Genomic DNA, 21,456 nt, shown 5'->3' with positions numbered 1-21,456 from the left:
CAGAAGACTGAAAGGAGAACCAAGCTGAACAGGAGCAGAGACCGAGGAGTCATGCTGGTGGACAAGATGATGGGTCTTCTGGAGTAGTGGACCCTCAGGAGTGGAGTTGCAAAGTGCTTTTGGGGTCATACAGATACCAGAGGGAATAGATTGGCTGGAAGGGAAATGGCAAACCGTCACCTTGGTTATGTCACTCCGTCACTCCGGTCATGGCTGTGGGCAGCACCGTGTTCAGATAAAACTCCAGTATGCTGTTCATGGCGTGGCAGGCAAACGGGCTCTGAAGGAGGAAGGAAACAAGCACTTTGGTTATGTCATGTCATTTAACTCTTTTCTGGCTTGCACGATGCTCGTATTGTTGGTAATTTCAGGCTCTGGGTATTTTCTGATCATGCTCGAGAGGCAGCGCATTTTATTTTTACCATATTAAATGTAATGTGTAGAGAGTTGATGGAGAAACTTACTTTAAATCATGCTGGTGGACAAGATGATGGGTCTTCTGGAGGCAGAGAAGAGAAGAGTGGGGCCCTAAGAGTGGAGATGCTGCTGGCTCAGTGGACGGACGTAGATGAAGTTTTCAGTCTTCTGAGAGGTAAAAATCTTGGTAGAATCTTACTGACGAGCTCAGAAAAAAAGGTGCATGAATTTTGGCTCGTCGCATGTCTGAATTTATAGCCAGATTGGGACAGATACCTGAGGGAGGAGACTAACTGGAAGAGAAACAGTTAAACATGCTTCATACATAAGGGGTTTGAGCATCTTGCATGACACATGGGCTACTCCTCCCATGAGATAGGCTGATACTACTGATAGACCTCAAGATCTTGAACTCAAGGAAAAAATCTGACATAGCACTTTTTGGAATTTTGATATGACATCATTTTCTTTTATCATTAGTCATGTTTTTAATATCATTGCATTATATTGCATGTATATATTATTTTTTGTATGTAATACAACAACAATAAGTGTAGTATCACTAGTACTAGTACTAGCATGACAGTGTCAGTCCCATGTACAGCACAGTAACATTGCCTTCAGGCACTAAATTTCCACAGACAGACAGGAGATCATAAAACATGATTAGGGGCAAAAAAAAGTAGTGTTTAAAATTGCATCAAAAGCTGTAAATCACCTTATATTATTCCATGCATTCACAATAACAGAGGAAATGGTGCCACTCAGATGGAAATGATATTAAGTTGTGGTTTGAGTTGATGACGCTGTGGATTCCCTCTGTAAGTCAGACATGCGTAATAAGACTGACAAGACTGAAGACAGGTGACATCTGCTGGGCTTTGCTTTCTGCTGAAAGTATATGATTGAGGTCATGGCAATCTTTGGTGAGATTTGATATGCATGGGCAAATGTATATATTTATAAAAGGAGAAACTACATAGAGAAGTATTTCGGGACAATTTGTGATGGTAGTGTGAGAGGGTGTTTTCCCCTTAGTACTTTTTCTTTTGTATGGAATACATATTAATATTGCCCTAAGAAATATTACAGTATTTATACCAGAATACTAGGCCTCCTCTTTAGGGTGGCTAAGCTCACCCTCTGGATGAGGGTGAGGAGCTCAGATATCCAGAGGAAGCTTGGAGTAGAGCCGCTGCACATTTGTGATGAAAGGAAATAGTTCAGGTGGTTTGGGAATCTGAACAAGATGCCTCTTTGACGTCTTCTTTTGTACTGTTTTGGGCACGTCCAACTGGTTGGAGACCCCGGGGTGGACCCAGAACACGCTGGAGGGAATATATATATATCTCATCTGGCCTGGGAGCGACTCGGAATTCCCCAGGAGGAGCTGGAAAATGTTGCTGGGGAAAGGGACATCTGGAGGAACTTGCTTAGCCTGCTACCCTTGTGATCCAGCTCCAGGTTATCAGAGGAAAGTAAAAGGATGGAATAAACATTGTAATATATGTTTAATGTATGCATTTACTGTGTCAGAATTAAAAACATAATGTTTTTTTCCCTAGTGTCATGAAGGTATTAGTCCGGCATGGGCCCAGGCCAGACTTTTTCACCAATTGGTACCTCCTAAGGTGGCAAATCTTAGTTTGTATTTTGAAAAAGTCTATATCTAGATGATATTTCAACATGATAACTCTTCCCCAGGTTGTTTAGTCACAGTTATCAACCTTCAGTGATACTGTTGATCCAAAGAATGAAGAAATCTGGGCACTTTAACTGAACAGAACAACATACACAGAAAAAATTAACAATTACACTTTATTTAACCAATCTTCATCATCATCATCATCATCATCATCATCATAATCATCGTCATCAACAACATTTTCCTCTTCTCTCCGATTGCTGCAAGTTTGTCACTTGCACATTGCAATGCATTTTTATTTGTGGGCAGGTCAGGGGACAGTCTGGAACCCTGCACACACTTGTAGGCTATAAATTCCAGGATCGCCGTTGGTGCTGGGGGCCCCGCATCCAATCTAACATTAGCATACCTGTAAGATGAAGTGGAAGATATATATCTATCTATCTCAGTGAGCAGCCCAACTACCTAGAAATTACCTATACATATTTATTATTTTATTATTGTAGAAAGATGTTGAACACATATTTATTTTTGTTTATTATAGGCATACCTTTGTCATCAGTTGTCCATCCATGTCTTTTTGCCTCTGGCTGTCCTTCCAGGCAGTACCTCTCTACTGCTGCCTGGTTGTTGGCACGCTGTATGTGCAACTGTAAGCAGTCCCTACAAGGGGGATGTAATAATAATGATAATAATAATAATAAACTTTATTTATATAGCACCTTTCATACAAGAAATGCAGCAAGTGCTTTACAGTAAGGGCATTATAAGCACAGAGTGCCTCACATGAAAATAGACATCATAAAATCATGACATCATGATATCATAGAATTTTAAAACCAGAAAATCATAAAATCGAGTAAAATACAACATTTAAAAGAGTTTCAGCAGCGTGAAGCATAAAAACAAAGAGTTTCAGACCTGTATATAAAGTCAGAGCTAGTTAAAGGCTGAAGTGAACAGATACGTTTTTAGCTTTTTTTTAAAAAAAAAAAATAAAATAAAACTTGGCGAGCTAGCTTCCCTCATATCTGCAGGTAGTGTGTTCCATAACTTTGGGGCGTAACTGACAAAGGCTGCATCCCAGATCTTCTTTTGGCTGTTGCTGGGAACCTCCAGTAAACCAGCAGCAGATGATCTCAGTGTTATTGGAGGCAAATAGTCAAAGGCGTTTGCAATGTAGCTCGGCCCCAGCCCATTTTAGGGCCGTGTATGCAAGGAGTAGGAGGACTTAAAATCAATTCTAAATGCAACAGGAAGCCAGTGCAGAGCAGCTAAGACTGGCCTGATGCGCTCTCGCCTCTTGGTTCTGGTTAATAGCTGAGCTGCAGAGTTTTGATTGAGCTAAAGTCTCTTAGTGGTGCTTTTTGGGAGGCCAGTAAAAAGTGCGTTACAGTAGTCTCGTCGGCTTGAAATAAAAGTAGGAATCAATTTCTCTGCATCTTTTTCATTTAGAAATGGTCGTACCTTAGCTATGTTTCTGAGATTGAAATATTATGTTTTTGTCACCTTGTTAATGTGGGACTTGAAGCTCAGATCTGAATCTTGGATCACACCAAGACTTGTCACCTCAGAATTAATCCAGGGAGTTAAATTCCCCAGATTATTATGCAGCACTTCTCTTTCTGTTTTAGGGCTGACAAGCAGGATTTCAGTTTTGTCTTCATTTACCTTTAAATATTGCTCATCCATTCATTTATTGCCAAAAGACAGGTAGTAATAGTTTACGGCTGCAGCATCGTTCGGCTCAGCAGAGATGTAAAGTTGCGTGTCATCCATGTAACTATGGAAATATGCATTGTGTTTGTTATGTAGGCAGGCCTCCACTTCACCCCTGGTGCACGACAGCAAATAACAAAGATGACTCAAGTCCTGCTCACATCACAAAGATGATGGTGCATACAGCACATGCAGAGAAACATTTCCACATTGCTGTATAACTCCTCTGATACATCCCAGGATGTTCCCACACATTTGAAGGACTCTTGGAGTGTCCTGATGCTTTGACAAGTTTCAGAGTGCTGACTTTTTCTGATCCTGCAAAAGCACTTGTGCTTTTACAACCTGTGAAGGCACGTCCACATGCATGAGCATCACATAGATCACCTCCAAGGAGCTGAGTAAGGTTGCTGATGTTTATGTACCTTGTCCGATCCTGAGTGCCACATTTATGATTTGGAATGGACTTTTACTAAAGTTAGACACTGAATGCAGGACTTTTGCTTGTGATGCAGTATTTTTACATTGTTGTATTGATACTTAAGTATCTGAGTACTTCTTCCACCACTGGTTTAGTGTTACTGATCTAGTCAACATGTAGTGTATTTGTTATTTCCAGCTTGTCTGACCGTAGCACCAGAAAAAGCAAACTGATGACATAACAACTTTTAAAGAAAGAAAGAAAGAAAGACAGTTTAACTTCGTTCAATCTCTCTAGTTTAAGTTTCTTTGTTTCTCATGTCAACAAAGTGAAAAGACAGTATCTGAAGATGTGAAACGTCCTGTGTTTTGCTGAATAGCAGACAGCGTGACAAACTGATGTCTGTGTATCTGCTTTGGCGATCTGATAATGATCCAGAAATTAACCTGATTCAATTTTTAGGTGACTCTCTTGTAAGTCAGAGGATGAGATGTTTCAGTGAAGGCCTCTTGTCAGCAAGTTCATTTTCATTGTGAAGATGCAATTTGACTAAGTCACGCTCCTGCTGCTGTGAATAATGATGATGATGATGATGATGATGATGATGATGTTGGGCTGGATTTTGTTGGCTAAAAACACTGTATTTTTGTTGATCCCCACTAGATGGTAATGCAGAGCAGACATCACATCTTTGTGAAAAGAACCACTCAAAGTTAGAAGATAAGAATATTTTTTTATTGAAGTTTAAATTAAACAATTTTTCAAATAAAAACACGGCAATGAAACCATTTCTTTAGTCTGCATAATAATCTTACAGTCCGATAGAAGCACACATACAGTACTTTAACAACTTTATATTGTTGATAAATATAAATACTTATGCATTTATGTCATGTTAATTATAAATATTGCATAAAAAATGGTCCACATGTTGGTGGATAAAATAAACATTAAGTTAATTCAAGTAAATAAAGTAAAGAAATGCACGATGGAACAGAAGTGAAGTTAAGAAACCTTCACTCTGCTTGCAAGTAATGTCAGGTCAAGAGTTACATCTTTGATGTTAGATCGGGGACTCATCAGCTGCAGGCACTTTGGGATTGCACTGTTGAGTTTACTGAGTTTCTGTCTGATCAACCGTCTGTTTTCTGTTCCTCCAGCCACCCCAGGACAGTGTCCAGTTCTCCCACGGCCTTCTGCGCAGCCTGGTTTATGTCGAGCTGCTCGGTGGAAAGAAAAGAAGAGAGAAAACAGTGGATTTATTAATGAGCTTCTATGCACAGAAAAATTTTCTCTTTGCTTTGTCTACTTAGAGTTGAGTTTGGTTAATGGAAGTTGCAGGTGGAGTCTTTATGAAGAACCAATTCTGTTAATATCTTCTATTAAACTCTTATTAATGATTCTTTCCTCCGCATCTTATTGGCAAAAAGTAATTCATATAATTTATTTTGTCTGTTATTTTTGTGTGTCCACCTATCAGGATATTCAGCCCAAAGGTAAATAAATAAGTAAAGATTTCTTATTAATTACCTTTAGTCAACTGTTTTCTTTCAAAATAGATTTCAAAAATTTGTTTTGAAAAGAAACCTGACATTTTTTTTAACTACTTTGAGCTTCAGGAGTGTCTTGTGTTACTTTTTTTAGCCCTAAACATTCATACAGATAGGATTTTGATATACCATAATACATAAAGATATCAAAGTATTCCGAATACATTATTATCATTTGGACTCCAACCACAACCCATTACTACAGAAAACCAACTAAGACATCATTTTTAAAGTAAATTACATTGCACCCTCTGCAGTCCACTGTGGGAATGTTCATGAACAGTGAGTTCTTCATACCTTGTCAAACTCAGCATGCAGGGAGTCAATCTTTCTCTGTGTGTCCTCCTCACATTGGCAGTGCTGCACAGAACAAAACACAATTATTAATACAACTCACTGCTGTTTTTGATTGAAGCCCTTTAAAACAATTTTTTTGAACATCTAAGCTATTGAACAGCTAACTTACACATTTATGGATGTCTCTTCTGATGGTAACAAAAGCATTTGCCAGAGCGCTGGAGCAGCGTTGCTGTTGTGGCTGAGAGGAGGCGTAGTTCCCAAACACTCTCTCAACGTAGAAACGCAGCACGAGACGCAGGAAACAACACGTCTGACCGGCCTGATGGAGACACAGAAAGGTCTGAATACAGCAGCTCTCACACACTCATCTCACACACTCACATACTGTTTATTAAGCCTTTATCAGCCTATGTAGGGCAGGGAAATTTTAAATATCTGAGACTGGAAATTAAAATCAGAAGAACCAGGGGCGGAGGCAGAGGTTGTGTTCATTCGGGGCTCAGCCCAGACATAGGGGGTCTAAGGGCATGCTCCCCCATTTACAACAGCTATATGCTCTGTTATGAAGCCATTTCAGATGATAGAATGCCTAAAAATCTGCACATCATTTGGAAAAACATGATAATATGATGATTAAATTTCACTCCTGCCACCTGATACGGGGCTAACTCTGTCTGATGTCACTATTTTCAGGTTAAATAACATGGGCATAGAATAGGAATTTAGTGTGAACATCATTAATCTTAAAACCTATGAATGTTTAGCTAAATCTAAAAGATTCAGAGGTTTTAAGAGAACATTTGAGGACAAGATTTGCACTTCATGGTAAAAGACTCACCTGAACATGCTTAATCAATGATTTGTCCAGGAGTTTAACTCCGATCTCACTGTCTCCTGCTATCTGTAATGCAAGCAACCACAAGCAACAAGTTAGAATCTCTCTCCACTGACAGGTGTCTGCTTTGAACTGTTTCTGATGTTTGTGTGTAGTAAAGCCATCGCCTTTGTCTGCATGTCATGCTGCATGAGGCACCATCAATTTTTGATTTCTATGATTATGTGTGTATTAAACTCACCGCATTTGATCGTAGGGAATTGTAATGTGTGCGCAGTTCATGTGTGTGGACATTGACAGAGCAGCTGTCCAGGCTCAGAGCTTGGCCCTCCACATGTTCATGCAGGCAGCTGAGGAGGAGGAGCAGGCAGAGAGAGCTTCCGAGCAGCATCTTCATCATTTTTGTTGTCTGGTGGGAGAGCTAGCAGAAACATTTTGTTTGTTAAAATCTCTCCAGAGAAATTACTGAGAATTATACATGGGTAAGTATCATCTAGGGAATTACTGATTATTCTGTTTAACATATTTTTGATCAATTAAGTTATTAAATTAGGAAAAAAAAATTTACAAAATAGAGAAATGCAGCAAATAATTGTGAAATGCAGCAACATTTGAAATTTGCTGCATTTCACAATTATTCAATTAATACAACTGTTTAAAGCATATGAAATATACCTAAAAAAGAAATGGGATTTTCATTAATTATCTCACCCTGCTTTCGTTTTCTTGCCTCAAAATCTAAATCTATTGTGATATTATCACCCACGACCAAGACCCCGACCGGCACCACCTGTGTGTTTAGACTCACCTGTGTGTGTGTTACTCAGAGGAAGAGTCCTGGGAGTGATGTGCCTTGGTGCCTCCATGCTGTCTCCTCTTATAGTGGACTCAGGGGGATTTTTCTCAGGTACTGCACAGCTTGCACAGACACATACACACTCATGCACCTGCTCATGTGCACACAAGTTAGTTTACAGGAGGAGGAAGCATGCTGTAATTAAAGGAACTGATGACCTGATTGGCAGAAAGGGAAACGGAATCATGAAAGATTTCCTCCTCCCTGATTTGTGGCGTGGTCGTTGTAAAGAAACACCTTCGCTGTCGGTGATGTCATTATTTAATGAGTCATTCATCAGATGCTCAGTGTGTCATCACTCCTCTGCAGCATTAATTTATTCAGCTGTGTGTTCATCATTAAAAAGTACTCATTGCATCACTGATGAACTTTTAAAGTGTGTTGATGTATTGTGTAGGGTGAAAGATGGGTGTGTTTTGCACCAGTAACAATTTGTTTTTAGATTCTTATAGACCTGTGATGGAAATACTTTATGTGTTCAACTATATACTGGAAATAAAACATCCCTCAGGACAGTGTAAGACGTACCCCTACTCGTTTTCCTTGAGGAAATCACTGGCAGTGACTTAACTCCTGTCATACAAGTCCTGATCGGAAACACCAACAGGACCTGTTCACCTGCTTATCCGGCCAGGTTAACTGCTGATGACTGCTGAAAATTTACCTGCAGCGGAAAGAATCATGAGCAGGGAAGTCCAGTGGAGAACAGGAATAACCAGTGTCCATGTAAAATACATTTCAATATAATTTCTGATGGTATTAATAGAGAAGTGAAAAACTTCCAGATTTCCTCATTGGAAGTGCATGTCAGTGTGTGCGGTTAAAAATAGCTGCCAGCACTTCCCAGCTCAGGAATGCTCTGTGCTGGTTTCTAACCACTAGAGGTCTTCACAAATCTTTTTAAACATGGAAAAACTTGAAATGATCCAAGTCACAAGTCTCTTATTCTGCAGAACTGCTTCAGCAGCTGGTGAATATGTCACAGACTGGTCTTAGATAGTTTTGCTCACGATACACTTTTACTACTTTAATGCAAAGTATATGTTACATTTTGCCGAGATTAAGTATCAGCTGTATAAACCACATTTTTAGTGTCTCAAAAGTTACAGAAAATGCCTTGCAGTACAGTACAATGATCCTGCAAGTTATTTTGCAGCCCCCTTAAGGTCCTCTGACATCCAGGCAGGCTGGGAAACACTGGTTAATGCTAATAATGTTTTCTTGATATTCTCACATGTATTTCTTCAAAGTTCTAGGTCTGTGCACCAAATGGACATCTTGTAACCACTGTTGCTCTTTCCTATTGCAGATTCCCCCCCTGTTCCTCATATGTGTCATGATTTTTGAGATTCACAGGGGCATTGTAGTGGGGGTGAAGTGGGACTGATTACCCAGGCCTCCAATGGGAGTGGGCCTCGAAAAGCCTGGGATGAAATGTTAGGTTTTGTTTGCAGTTTTTTATTTCTAAGTAATCAGTGCCATAACTAAATTAAAGTGGCTGAATAAATCAGTTAAAAGACTGAACTTTGAGTAAAAACAAAACAAAAAAAAAAAAAACTAGTGGAAGCTCTCTGAGGACGTTCTCACCACTCAAAGGTGCAAACTGGTTTAGTTCCACCCTCCGCTAGGGTTCGTCTTTAAACACAGCCGGAGGCGAGTGAGTGACTGATTGTGCTGCCGCATGTGCTATCGTGTCTTTACCAAGAAAGGGAAGTCGGGGTTCCAAAAAAGAAAAGAAAGAAAAAGAGGAACGGGAAAGAAAACAAACTCACTTTGTAAAAGACATTTCAAAAGGTGTGTGAGAAAGACATGGATCAAGAGAGGAAGGACAGGGGGTTCACAGAGACTGCTTATGCATGTGACCCAGAATTTGGTGCTACGCCCCTGGACATTCTCTTTGGTATATGAATAGCTGGCTATCAACATTGTTTGACGTTAATATTTGGTTGACTTCAGGTTGTGACGTCAGGTGATCAAAGTTCATTGCCAGAACAACCTCTAATGCTAATGTCAAGTTGAGGTAGAATACTGATGACAGGTGACATTGATATTTTGTTGGTTTTAAGTTGTGCTGTTAAGTAACCAAATTCCAGTATCCCCTGAACGTCTCATGCCAACATCATCTTGATGTAGAATAATGACATTTAGTCATGAGGTATAGAGACCAAAACCTAACGTCTGCAAAATGTTGACTTGAAATTCAAACGTCACTAGACCTTTAAAACATCATCAGTGTCATACTGATGTTGGGTGCCAGGTGGGATTATGCTAACACCCCTGTTTACTGTCCAGTACGACAAGTCAAAACATACAGTGGTTAAAAATCCTCCTCTAAAACATAATTAAACTTTCCTCAGTTTTACATGTGCAGGGTTCCTGCAGGTTTATCAGTGGAGCATATACTCGACGGGAAGGTGGCGAGAAAGTCTAAAAAAATGAAACACAGTCAAATGATCAAAGAAAAAAAGGTTTTATTTTCCATTATTTATACAAAGCTTCTTTATACAGAAGAATAATATACAGGAGAGTAAGAAAAAAAAGGATAAAATGACATTTTTACATGGAATACCTTGAAAACCACAGACACATTTGGGACAGTTTCAACTACATGGTAGTTATGTTTTAAACTGGTTCTGGTTGTGACTTCATCTGCAGCTCTGCTTGTTGTCCTTGGTGGCAGCTCTACTCTGGTCACATCTGCTAGTGAACATAACTACCCTTTATATTTGTAGCATGTCTGTCAATGTACCTGTATTTTCAGGCTTTACTCATTCTAGGTTTTTTCTGCATTGCATTTCTATAAACAAAAGATGACTGATAAAATGTAACAAAAACCTAACTCTAAAGGTCGTTATATCCACTCTTTGTAGATTCAGAGTTGACATCGTCTTGAATCTGGCAACAGTGAAAGTTGAACTATCAAAGCTTTACACTTTTTTGATGTGTTTGCCCCTCTTTCAATAACACAGTTCCACAGTATACTGTTGGATATACCTTTCTCACTGAGCATGCTTTGCCTTTAATTCAGTTTGCACACAGTGACTCTGTGCGTATGTGTGTGTGTATACTGTATGTGTAAGGTTGGTGTGCGTGCGTGCATAACCTCAGGCTTTAAGGCACAGTTCTTCTAAATGACAATAGAGTGGAGGTGTCTGAAGCACATGATGACATCCAGAGGGATGGGGGGGCTGAGGTGATTTCCGTCCAAACGCAGGTACCTGACGCAACAGAGCAGGTTTTTAAAGTGGCATCACAACAATAACTGCTTTTAAATACTCATTAATTCCTGACATAATTATTTTGTTCCTGTTTACTTCCTATCAAAAGGATGCCACTGTACCAGATTGTATTGTTGAGTGCCAAGTTGTGTCATGATGTGACGTACCTTAGTCTGGGCACCTGACTGAGATCACTCATGTCGGCCTGCAGGCTATATGGGCAGATCTGGGTGCCATTGATGCCTGCCGGGAAAACACACAGTCATTAATGTCTTAATCCTCAAATCTTCTTCTCCTTCATATAAGGAAGAACAAAATCTGCCAGTGGAAGAGGATTACTTAACTTGCTTATGATACAAATTATTTAACTCAATCTTATTATTTGTTTAGCACTTTTTGAAACAGAGTCCAAACAAGAGACACAAAAAGACATAAATCACGTTAGCAAACAAACGGGGTCACACAGATGAGCAGTAATAAAACAAATACAGACGTGACAACAAGGAGAAAGGCAATAATTAAGGAAACGCCTAACATTAGGATTCACTTCTGAAGGGAGATTTATAACCTGCTCCGTCAGCCCGAGGTAAAGCTTTGTGACCCTGTCTGCAAAAACTTGTTCAGCAACACAACACGGAAATACTATAAAAATACTTAACTAAGCTGCCTGAAAAGCAGTTTTCTGGCGACGTGATGTATTGTAAGTTAAGCATTACCAGTGCTTTATACATAATCTGGGTCCTGGGTTTCACAGCACATTATAACTACATAACCTTGGTCAGTTATAAAGACACATAGAGAACTGCTCTAACTTGGAATAATAGAATATATCTCATAAACATCAGGTATATATTGTAGCATTGACAGCAGTGTATAAGGTTATGGGCACGTCACACTTATCACATTTTCACACTTGAAATCCCTAATTTACTTTAAAATAAAACAAACTTAGAGCTGTCAAAATGCACGTCTTTTTCAATGATGCTTCTTTCTTTATTTTACTTTTTAAATATGTGTACCTAACACTATAGGTCTTTAACAGCTTTATTTTTGTTCGCTTGTTTTTGCTTGTTTGTTTGTTTGTTTTAACTGTTAGTGTGAGTATGAGCCACGTAAGAGCACATTCACCTGACCGAGTAATATTAGGGGGGCGTGGCCTCCAACACAGCTCGACCTGTCTGTCACTGGCACACGTGGTGTCATTGGAGCTTCCATAGTTCGTCACTCCAAGGCAATTCCCACAGTGAAAAACCTCACCGTGCTACTTTAAATAACTGGGGATTACATTAAGTAACCGAAAGGTTTGGAAAATATAGACTTAACAAACACTGTGATTGTTTGTGAGACTTGTGTACTTGTGGCAAATACTGCTCATGAGTCCCCACACAATTGGTAACAACCTAAAACAGTGCGGTCACTTTACTTAAAACTCACAAACTCATTCTGTGATGTATTGTTGATGTTTATAGGACACTATGCCATTTCATAAACTTTTAGTTATTATAGTGTGCTGAGTGACCCAGGATTCAGATTCTTCTTTCAAACACTGTTGTAACATTGGCATGGAGGTATAAAGCAGTAGTAATGCTGAACTTATGATGCATCATGTCTACCACTTATAATACTTTATAAACATTGTTATAAGTTGTCATGATTATAAATAATTGTAAAGAGTTTCATAAAGCCTTATGAATGCATTCAAATGTCTTATTAATGTGCTTATAATGCATTATAGACATGGCCTTCATAGAAAGTGTTACCAAGTTAACATGAACAAGTTTACGCCAAAATCTAAAAGTAACTCAGAGACATTTTTATGAAGAAAGATTATGATGGTGTTGGTGTCCATCTTACTTCAAGGGTTAAAAAAAGATCTTGAATGAACACTTACATCTGAGATTGGTAGAATTGTGTCACTATGAGGTAGATTTTATGGTATTGCACTTATTTCAATTGTCAGTTTCATTACAACCCTATTACAATCTTTAGAGGTATGACAGTGCAGCAGCTCATGATCATCATAAATTCATTATGTTTTGACAGACTGAACAAGGTTAAGTGCTTGTTTTCCGTCACTTAAACAAACTGCAAACAAGTGCATGTCAATTAATGTCACACACAGCTGCTCAAATTACTATTAATGAATTAGCACCAGGTCTATAAGTCTGTAAATAAAATAAATAAATCAAGATGAGGCATATACAGAAGGTTAAACCTCATTTATTTACGTATTTTTTGGCCACTGGGGGGCAGAAGAGCTCAAAAAAGCTGACAGAAACATATTAATGTTTCGTGGCTGACATGTAAGTAAAGGATGGTCTATTTACACATGGATCAGGCATCGAGTGACATTAGCTTTCATTAGGAGTCATGTCTCTGGCCATCTGAGAAATGTAAGAAATCTGCTGTTTGGTGCTGGATGAGATAGCGTACAGTAGGTTTAACCAAGCTCTTGTACTGCTACTTGTGATGAGGTTAATTAGAGGGATAAGAATGAGTCATAACAGTGATGATGTGGCCCGTAAAACCAAAACAATGAGCTGAAATACACTAAAACGCTCAGTGGAGCTCAGCAGAACTGCAGAGTCAGTTGGTAAGTCTCTGGCTTTGTCACTACGATGTTTTTACATTGCACATAAGTAGTCATTTGATCTATTGTCATTATAAAAATATTGACTTGTGCAGCTTCAAGTACACTGAATACCTTTGTTATAGCACAATATGTCGACATATTTCTGCTACCTCTCACAAAGCGGTGCAGACTGCTGCTGAGATAACTTACTCTCGATGGTGTTGTGGTCCAGGTGCAGGTGCTCCAGGTGACCGTTGAAGAGAGGAACAGAAGCGATCTGGTTGTGGGACAGTTGCAGGTCCAGCAGGGTGGATATGTTGAACACAAGCTTGGGAAGACCTTTATCACTCAGTTGGTTGTAGTTCAGCCTCACAAATGCCAGGTGGTTGAAACCACCAAAGTAGTCTCTGAACAGCAATGAGAAGAACAGTTGTAAAATTTGACATACAACCAGTGTTAAATAATGCATGCAGTGAGTGTTTACAGGTGTGTTCATCGGCCATGTGACAACATGTGCACTGTATACTTGCTTTGGGATGTCATCTATACGGTTCCTGTCCAGGAAAAGCTGTATGAGGCTGTTAGGTACACCAGCAGGCATCTTCTTCAGGACGTTGTGAGCCAGATTGAGTTGCATGAGGCTCTTCAGGTCCTTAAATATGTTCTTTCCCAGGTCGCTGTCACTCAGCTGAAAGAGAATTCATCAGATGCTCATGTTTGCTCTAGAAACGGTGCTCATACCTTGACTGCACAGTCTGGTAAGATGCTCACAAAGCTACCTTTAAACAGGGGTTTACCTGGTTGTGGTACAGGTCGAGCAGTGTCAGGTTTCCCATCTTGCTGAAGGCACCGGCAGGGATCTTAGAAATACGATTCCTGCCGAGGCGGAGCTGTTCTAGGCTTGATGGGAGACCTGCGGGGACCTCTTTCAGATGGTTACGCTGGACATACAAGTACAGCAGTGCTGGGATCTTCTCAAACACCTGCACAAGAGATAGATGGTTGGATAAACTTTTATATAAAATTCAAATCATGAATGTCAAAGGTGCAGTATGTCATTCTGGAGATAGATAGTTGATTGTGGAGCCTCATTCTCAGGGCCTACCGATGCTTTGGATTGGTGGTTGGGTCCGACTACCAACCCAAGGTCATTGTTACCTGGTTATGAGACTCAACAATGAACTATCTTTCTCCAGAACTACATGTTGATTCTTTAACTGAGGAAAGTTTATGACCATTTTGTCTATTCGATGAATGCGGTTGTTGGCCAAATTGACCCAGCGGATCTCGGTGGCGTTGAGGAACGGCTCTGCTGTCACTTCTGAGATGTAGTTGTTTTGCAGGTACAAGTAGTGGGTTCTAGATGGGATGACAGGGATTGCACGGATGTTCCGGTTCTCACAGTTGAGAGCATTGGGGTAGTTGGGTGAGCACATGCACTCTCGGGGGCAGTCAGGAAAGATAGATGGTGGGCCCAGGATGGGAGGGGGGAAGTCTGTAGGCTCCTGGGGCTCTGGCTGCGCCGGTACAGCAGGCCGGGGGACAGAAGGCTTCCTGGTGGTGGCTGGGCGCCTGGTGGGCTTCTTTGGCCGAGTTCTCTGGGTGAACACTGCCCCCATCAGGAGGAACAGAGCCAATGCAGAGAAGAGTCCCGCGCCGGCCTTCATCGTCCTGTGACAGGGCACAGAACAGATGCTGATTTATAGAATTTACTGTATGATGAGTGAGAGGGAGAGAGAAGCCTCTGCATAACTCACAACCTGTCATTGTGGTTGTGCTGGTTAGCCAGTACGGTCAGCTTATCCCGCCCACACAGAATGTTTAACATCATGTACATTGGTCCTTTTTGTGTGTCTTGCTGTGTGAGGGAGCTCTGCGGCAGTGCTGCCTCTCAACTGTACAGACCCTGCTTCCTTGATAAGCAGGCATTTAGAGGCTCAGTGCAGATCTCTGATGACACTGAAAGCTTCAGTAAGCAACTGTTTGTTTTTGCCTTTTGATTGTTCCTATTCTGAAAGGGGCTTCGGAGTTCTTCTTTTGAAAATATTCCCAAGCTCAACTGATTTTTATTCAACCTGTGCTGAGAGTTTTCAGGGTTGTACTGGCCAAGCAGTACCTAGACAAACATAAAGCATGTTTCTTTTGGATCTCAGCCATGAAGACTCTGAGACTGTAGTACTGTAAACCAATACATTCGGCAGCCTGCTGCCTTGACTTTTACTGCACTTTTATTTGAACATAAAATACCACTGCCTGATGCTGCTCTTGCTATAGTGAAAATGTTTTAATTCATGACTTCAGTATCGTGTTGAGCTGAAAAAAATAAAATAAAGATACAGCATGTACTCTAAGAGAGTCAGGTTAACCCACACTTTGATCCAACCTTTCCATTGTACTTTGTGGTTTCTGGAACTAGTGAATGAGTAGGAAAAGAATGTGAATCAATGCTTTGAAGTGGTTAGTTACTGTCATGATGTCAAAGAGAGTTATTCCAGTTTAAATAAATGTTAAAATGGGAGTTTGTGGCTTGGTGAAACAAGTGAAAGAGAGTGAGCAGGAAAGTCAGCAGGGATTTGTTTAATTTGATCAAATCGGAGAGAAGGAGGGGCCGATACTAGTACAGGAAATTAGTACTTATGAGAGAGAGGAAAGGAAAGGTTTTGGGATAAAGGCTCTATTGTCAGCACTGGTCCAGAGGGAGAGTTGTGAAGGGGAAAACTGCAGGTCTGCAAGGTTAAAGATCTTTGACCCAGGAGAGGCCCAAAGGAAACTGGGCTATATCCCAATAAGACTCTGATGGAGGCAATATGTATATTTAAATAATTGGAAATGCAAAAGTGTTGCATGCAGATGTAAATCCTTGAGGTTTTAAGCTTACATGTATTTTAATAGTATCTTTTTTAGAGAATATTCATGTTTTCAATATCCATTATCGTAAGAATTGCTGTCATCTTAATTCTAGTTGTTTAGAGTTTCTGCTTTGCATATTTTAGCACATTGATGGTGCACAGACTCATCCTTGATACACCCAAGAGTTTGCACTTTGACCAGGATTAATTTCAGGTTTTTGTAATAGACTTCTCCAAAAATATGCGTGACAGATGTGCGCAACTCTAATTGGCTTAGTTCTTGTCTGTGTACAATGAAGTGACCTCTGTGTCCTCAGACTGAGAGACTGAAAGCTCGACTGACACACACAGATGCAGATGTTTGGCTAGCAACACAACTATTTACCCATCAGTGAAGATAAATTCACTACTCAAAGTAGATTGATGTCCCCTTAATCCTAAAGTTTGACATTATTCAGCATGCCTGTTTGTGTGCATTTGTTTCTTTACACTGTGCTCTGTACCTCATCAGCATAAGCTGCTGTAAATAATCACCACACAGCTGTCAAAATACATATTGCTTTGGCACAAATGCACCATTACTTTCCATTCACTCTCTCCAGTTAGGCAAGTCTCCAGCCAATTTGATAAACATCGCATTATGAATCATGGGGCAGGAATGAGGCTCAGAGCCATAATCTGTCCTGCCTGGAAAAACAAATCTGAACTTTTGTCTGACGATGTTCCCTGGCACTGCCCTTCCTTTTCCCTCTCAGCCACCCAGAGCCTCACAGCCCCTCTTTCAAAACCTAAACCAGCCTTCCTTCCTCTCTCGCTCCTGTCGTCATGATCAGATCAGTAGTCTGGCAAACACATAGAGACTCAAAGTCAGAGATGGCTGACTCACTGATTTGTTATTTGTGACCTCAACAGGCAAATCTGATCAATATGAGGACTACAAAGTGGGTCAGAGATCCTTGTTGTGCCTCTCTGCATCAACGACCACATTCACATTACAAACGACCTACTGGGCACAAGCCTGGGAGCCCAAAGTGCCAGGGGACCACCCTGGCCTTCACCTGCAAAGTGTAATGACCACAAAGAGGCACACACACAAAACCCCCCCAATGAAATGCAAAAGAACAAACACTACAAAATAACTACAAAAAAGGGGGAAACAACCACAAAGATGCACAAAATGACCAAAACAGACAAGAAATTTCCTCAAAGAGACACAAACAACTACAAAGAAAAGCAAAACTCCCTCCAGGAGACATAAGATTACTTCAGAGATACAAAGCCACAAAAAATGCAAAATGCCTGCAGAGACACGCAAACAACAAAAAAAGAGGCATAACCAACACAGAAGTCTTGTGTCTTGCATCTATGTAGGAGAGATGTCAGGGCCTGTGGCATATCTATGCACAGGGCCTGTCCTCTCATAACCCGCCCATGCAGATGACTGTATTTTATTTATTCCTAACCATTATCAACTAGCTAATTTTCACAATTTGACTTCAAACCAAAATAATATGGAGACATTTGATCCTCCCTTTAAAACCACTGCAAGGTCACACATGCGAAGTATTTAGTATGCATCCTGGAGTTTTTGATTATATTACAGCTGTATAGCAGATTTAGTTTGTACTGTTGTCAAGGGAATGCAGAATCACAATTTTGCATTTCCATTTTTTGTACAAAACAGCCATCAGGGAGCTGTAGAATCACAGCTCCATGACAAATTGGAAAACTCCATCTGCTGATGACGCTCATGTGAGATGATCGAAAGCTTCAGAACAGCTATTAAGTAGATCCACTGGTGGCAATGTCTCCTTGATTGCTGTTTCCAAGGTCAACAATGCATTTTGGGCCTCATCACCATATGGAAGCCCCAAAGGGCAAAAAAATCTGGTGATCCATTCTCCAAGTCTGGTCCAAATTGTTTTCTGTCCTGTGTTTATGACTGAAGAACAGGAGGGAAAAAGGTAAAAGTTCCTTATTTTTTGTTTTTCATCTGTAAAACAGGTGTCATTTTTTATGAGTTACTTTTTTTTAAATTCATCTGTGAAAATGTGATTTAAAAAAAAGTTCTGGCATGTGATTTTTTTTTTTTTTTTTTTGGCAGGATAATTTGTGTTAAGTATTTGTTGTTGTAATACTCATGTTGACCACATGGGGGTGAAGTGCAACACTACCCCATGTTCTACATAATAAGGATGAAAAGCTCTCACGTCTTCTTCCAGGTGGGTTTTAATTCATCCATGCACTCTGTACACAGTGTACTGTCATAAACTGGCTCAAGCTTTGTACAAAAGGACTGTATTTCGTGTGTTAGCAAGTTACGTAACAATTACAGTCATGTCTAGCCAAAAGAAAAACATGACAGTAATGTTACATAACTTGCTAACACACAATGTATGTATCTCCAGAGAGAACTTTAAAACTCTTTCACCTGCCAAAGTTTTTTTCCACCCGTCTCACAGATGAAGAAAAAACAGTAATTTAGACCCCTAATCCAGGCAAAAACATTTTTTTTTCACCTGCTCTTCTGCCATAAACATAGGAGAGAAAACAGTTTAGATCAGAATTAGGATAACGGATTACCAGAATTCTTTATCCTCACTTACCTCTCAGTGCTTCCGTAGTTTTCCTTAAATGTAAATCCATAAAAATTAGGACTAGCCATGACTCAAAATTAACATATCATTGGAAATATGTACTCACTCATGATTGAAAATGTCCTAATTTTGCTTTTTATTATCTAAGACCAAGATATTGTTATCAGTCACAGCACAATATGAGATATTTTGAATTGCAGCTATTTATGCATGTTTTAGACAGACTTTACATCTTAGCATTATGAGTACCAGTACCAGAAAGAAGTCCTTCGTCACCACAAAGTCCTTGATGATCTTTCCAATTCATTTTTCCTCTTGTTGGCAGAACAGCCGCTGTCATTCCCTTAACTGAAAATAATCCCCACTGTTTTGTAAGACTACTAAAAAAAACCTTGAATAAGAGCCACGTCACGCACGACAGGATTCAGAGAGCTGACTCGCATATCTGTGGCTAATAAACACAATTACAAAAATCTCCAAATAACACAAATGATGATGAAGCGGCATCATAAAATTGCATCTTCTGACTGTTACTCAACTCATCTATATGTTTCTAAGACACAGTTATGAACAGTTAAGTCCACCTTAACTTAAAGATGGACTTCATGTTGAAAGTGCTTGGTACACATGCTGTGGAAATGTAATTACAGAAGCATCTGCCCACTTTATGAAACCCTCTTCAGCAGCAGACACTCTGCATTAGAGTTACATGATCACCCAAACATTTCCTCATGTGGGTGGGGCAGCCCTACAGTGGCTGTGGAAAGGTTGGATCTGTATCAATGGTAAGACAATTTGGATGTGCGGTGAAAGAGTTAACTGACACTGACAAAAGCATCTTATTAATCTGTTAATGAACTAATAAAAATCAAAGTCAAAGTAAACTGAGAGTGCGTCCTCCTGCCTGACTGGATGCTGTCATCACTGCTTCTTTGTCCTGCACATCAGCCAGCTCCACCAGAAATGATCATTATTTTCCTTTTACATTCTTCACAGAGGGATTCTAAACAGTTCAAACCCTCTTGCAATAAAGTGATTCAGCACAGCCTGTGATTTTGAAAAAAACAGTTGCATGCCTTAGATATTTTCCCACATTTCCAGAATATTCCAGTTTTTTTTTTTGTTGGCCTTTGCTCAATACCAGTCCGTGAATGTGAATATGAATGACAGAACTTCACTACAGAGTAAGTCAAATTAATTCAAAGCAAAAAATCCTGTTAGAAATTACTTAAAGATCCATCAGTTGAGCTCCAAAAATTAATATTCTCCATCAGCTAAAATAAGCAACAGTGAGTTTTCTTAAGACTCTCCTCACTCTCTTCACAGCCTAACTTCCCTGCAGCAGCTGGCGTCCTCTCACTCTGATGGAAAAAGCTGAAATCAAGGTGAGCGCGCAGGAGTGGAGAAAAGCAGCAGAGGCGAAGCGTGCGGCGGCTCCCTGGAGGACAGAGTACCACTTTGTATGGCACAGTGTTTCTATAGAAACACACCAGCATGGCTCAGCTGTGCCTGTGCCAGGATTCCCCTCTTAAACACACACTCACACATACACTGATCTTGCTGCCTCTCTGTGTTTCACACACACAAACACACACACACACACACACACACACCGATTACTGCCTGTGCTCTTATCTTATTGATAAAGTCCCATCTACAACACCCCGCCTTAGAAACAACAAATAAACTTTCTTACCTGCCTCTGGTACCTGCCCTCTTTTGTCAAGTCACAACTTTTGTGTCTTTTCTTCTCTCTGCCTCTCTCCCTCTTCTCCTTCCCCTCCCTCTCTCTCTCTCCCTCTTCCTCTGTTTCTCTCCGTCCCTAACCCTCCCCTCCCTCTCTCTCCTTTGGTGGACAAGCCTGCCTGTTGGGTTTGTTCCCTGGCTTTTTTCCCTCTGAGGGTCACACTGTTTCTTTCTCCCTCTCTGCTCGGCCCCGAGCCAGTGAGGTTTAATCTTAATTCCTTCTGGGAGACTGCTGGGCTCTTTCATGTGTCTGAACTGTGTCACAGTTTGTTATTATTTTTGCTCTGTTGCAGCATAGCATGAGAATGTTTGTCTTAAATGGACAAGGGTGCACGGGCATGTTTGCATATTTGTGTGTATGCACAAGCGTGTGATTCTAAATCAGACGTCTTTGAGAAATGCTGTGAACACTGAGCCTCTGTTAGGGAAAGCCCAACTGTAATCGCATCTCTCCTCTTGTCTCCCACCCACCCTGCTTTTGTCGAGATGACTGCACTCATACACAGTCATGTGCTTTTCATTAGCAGCATCCCCACGGCATCTTTTCTGTGTCAGTCGAATATCCAGGAGGTTTTTTTTCTTTTCCTCTTCCAGCATCAGTAAACTCAAACAGTCTGATTACTGAGGTCCAGCAGGCACGGGGTGTTGTGGAGGGTCTTTCAGGAAGTGGGGCTGTGTGGCACTGTGATTACAAAGTGTAGAGCCTCTATGTGTGTGTGTGTGTGTGTGTG

General features: G+C 40.4%; 2 protein-coding genes across 2 annotated transcripts; both read right to left on the bottom strand.

Moving 5' to 3' along the window:
• Positions 1-5,335: 5,335 nt before the first annotated feature.
• il19l (interleukin 19 like) lies at positions 5,336-7,284 on the bottom strand. The gene is made up of 5 exons (XM_050037285.1): positions 7,125-7,284; positions 6,891-6,949; positions 6,219-6,371; positions 6,050-6,112; positions 5,336-5,422 (listed from the first exon to the last, which is right to left on the bottom strand). The coding sequence occupies exons 1-5, from the start codon at positions 7,282-7,284 to the stop codon at positions 5,336-5,338; spliced, it is 522 nt and encodes a 173-aa protein (XP_049893242.1).
• A 2,914-nt stretch (positions 7,285-10,198) lies between these two features.
• Positions 10,199-20,806, bottom strand: prelp (proline/arginine-rich end leucine-rich repeat protein). The gene is made up of 7 exons (XM_050038128.1): positions 20,676-20,806; positions 14,769-15,204; positions 14,331-14,516; positions 14,064-14,221; positions 13,744-13,940; positions 11,129-11,204; positions 10,199-10,961 (listed from the first exon to the last, which is right to left on the bottom strand). The coding sequence occupies exons 2-7, from the start codon at positions 15,198-15,200 to the stop codon at positions 10,871-10,873; spliced, it is 1,140 nt and encodes a 379-aa protein (XP_049894085.1). The 5' UTR covers positions 15,201-15,204; positions 20,676-20,806; the 3' UTR covers positions 10,199-10,870.
• Between the last annotated feature and the right edge of the window lie 650 nt (positions 20,807-21,456).

This window comes from Epinephelus moara, chromosome 24, assembly GCF_006386435.1.
Source record: "Epinephelus moara isolate mb chromosome 24, YSFRI_EMoa_1.0, whole genome shotgun sequence".
In the NCBI taxonomy this organism is placed as follows: Eukaryota; Metazoa; Chordata; class Actinopteri; order Perciformes; family Serranidae; genus Epinephelus; species Epinephelus moara.
This window is presented reverse-complemented; position numbering and strand designations above follow the sequence as displayed.

What these genes read in the sequence shown, in the direction of transcription:
- il19l (XM_050037285.1), bottom strand. Translation starts at nt 7,284, where the DNA reads ATGAAGATGCTGCTCGGAAGCTCTCTCTGCCTGCTCCTCCTCCTCAGC. An exon ending in CCTACGATCAAATGCGGTGA is followed by an intron (nt 6,950 to 7,124) that starts GTTTAATACACA and finishes CATTACAGATAG; the next exon opens with CAGGAGACAGTGAGATCGGA. An exon ending in CATTGATTAAGCATGTTCAG is followed by an intron (nt 6,372 to 6,890) that starts GTGAGTCTTTTA and finishes TGTCTCCATCAG; the next exon opens with GCCGGTCAGACGTGTTGTTT.
- prelp (XM_050038128.1), bottom strand. Translation starts at nt 15,200, where the DNA reads ATGAAGGCCGGCGCGGGACTCTTCTCTGCATTGGCTCTGTTCCTCCTG. An exon ending in TTCATCGAATAGACAAAATG is followed by an intron (nt 14,517 to 14,768) that starts GTCATAAACTTT and finishes TCTCTTGTGCAG; the next exon opens with GTGTTTGAGAAGATCCCAGC. An exon ending in TCGACCTGTACCACAACCAG is followed by an intron (nt 14,222 to 14,330) that starts GTAAACCCCTGT and finishes ATTCTCTTTCAG; the next exon opens with CTGAGTGACAGCGACCTGGG.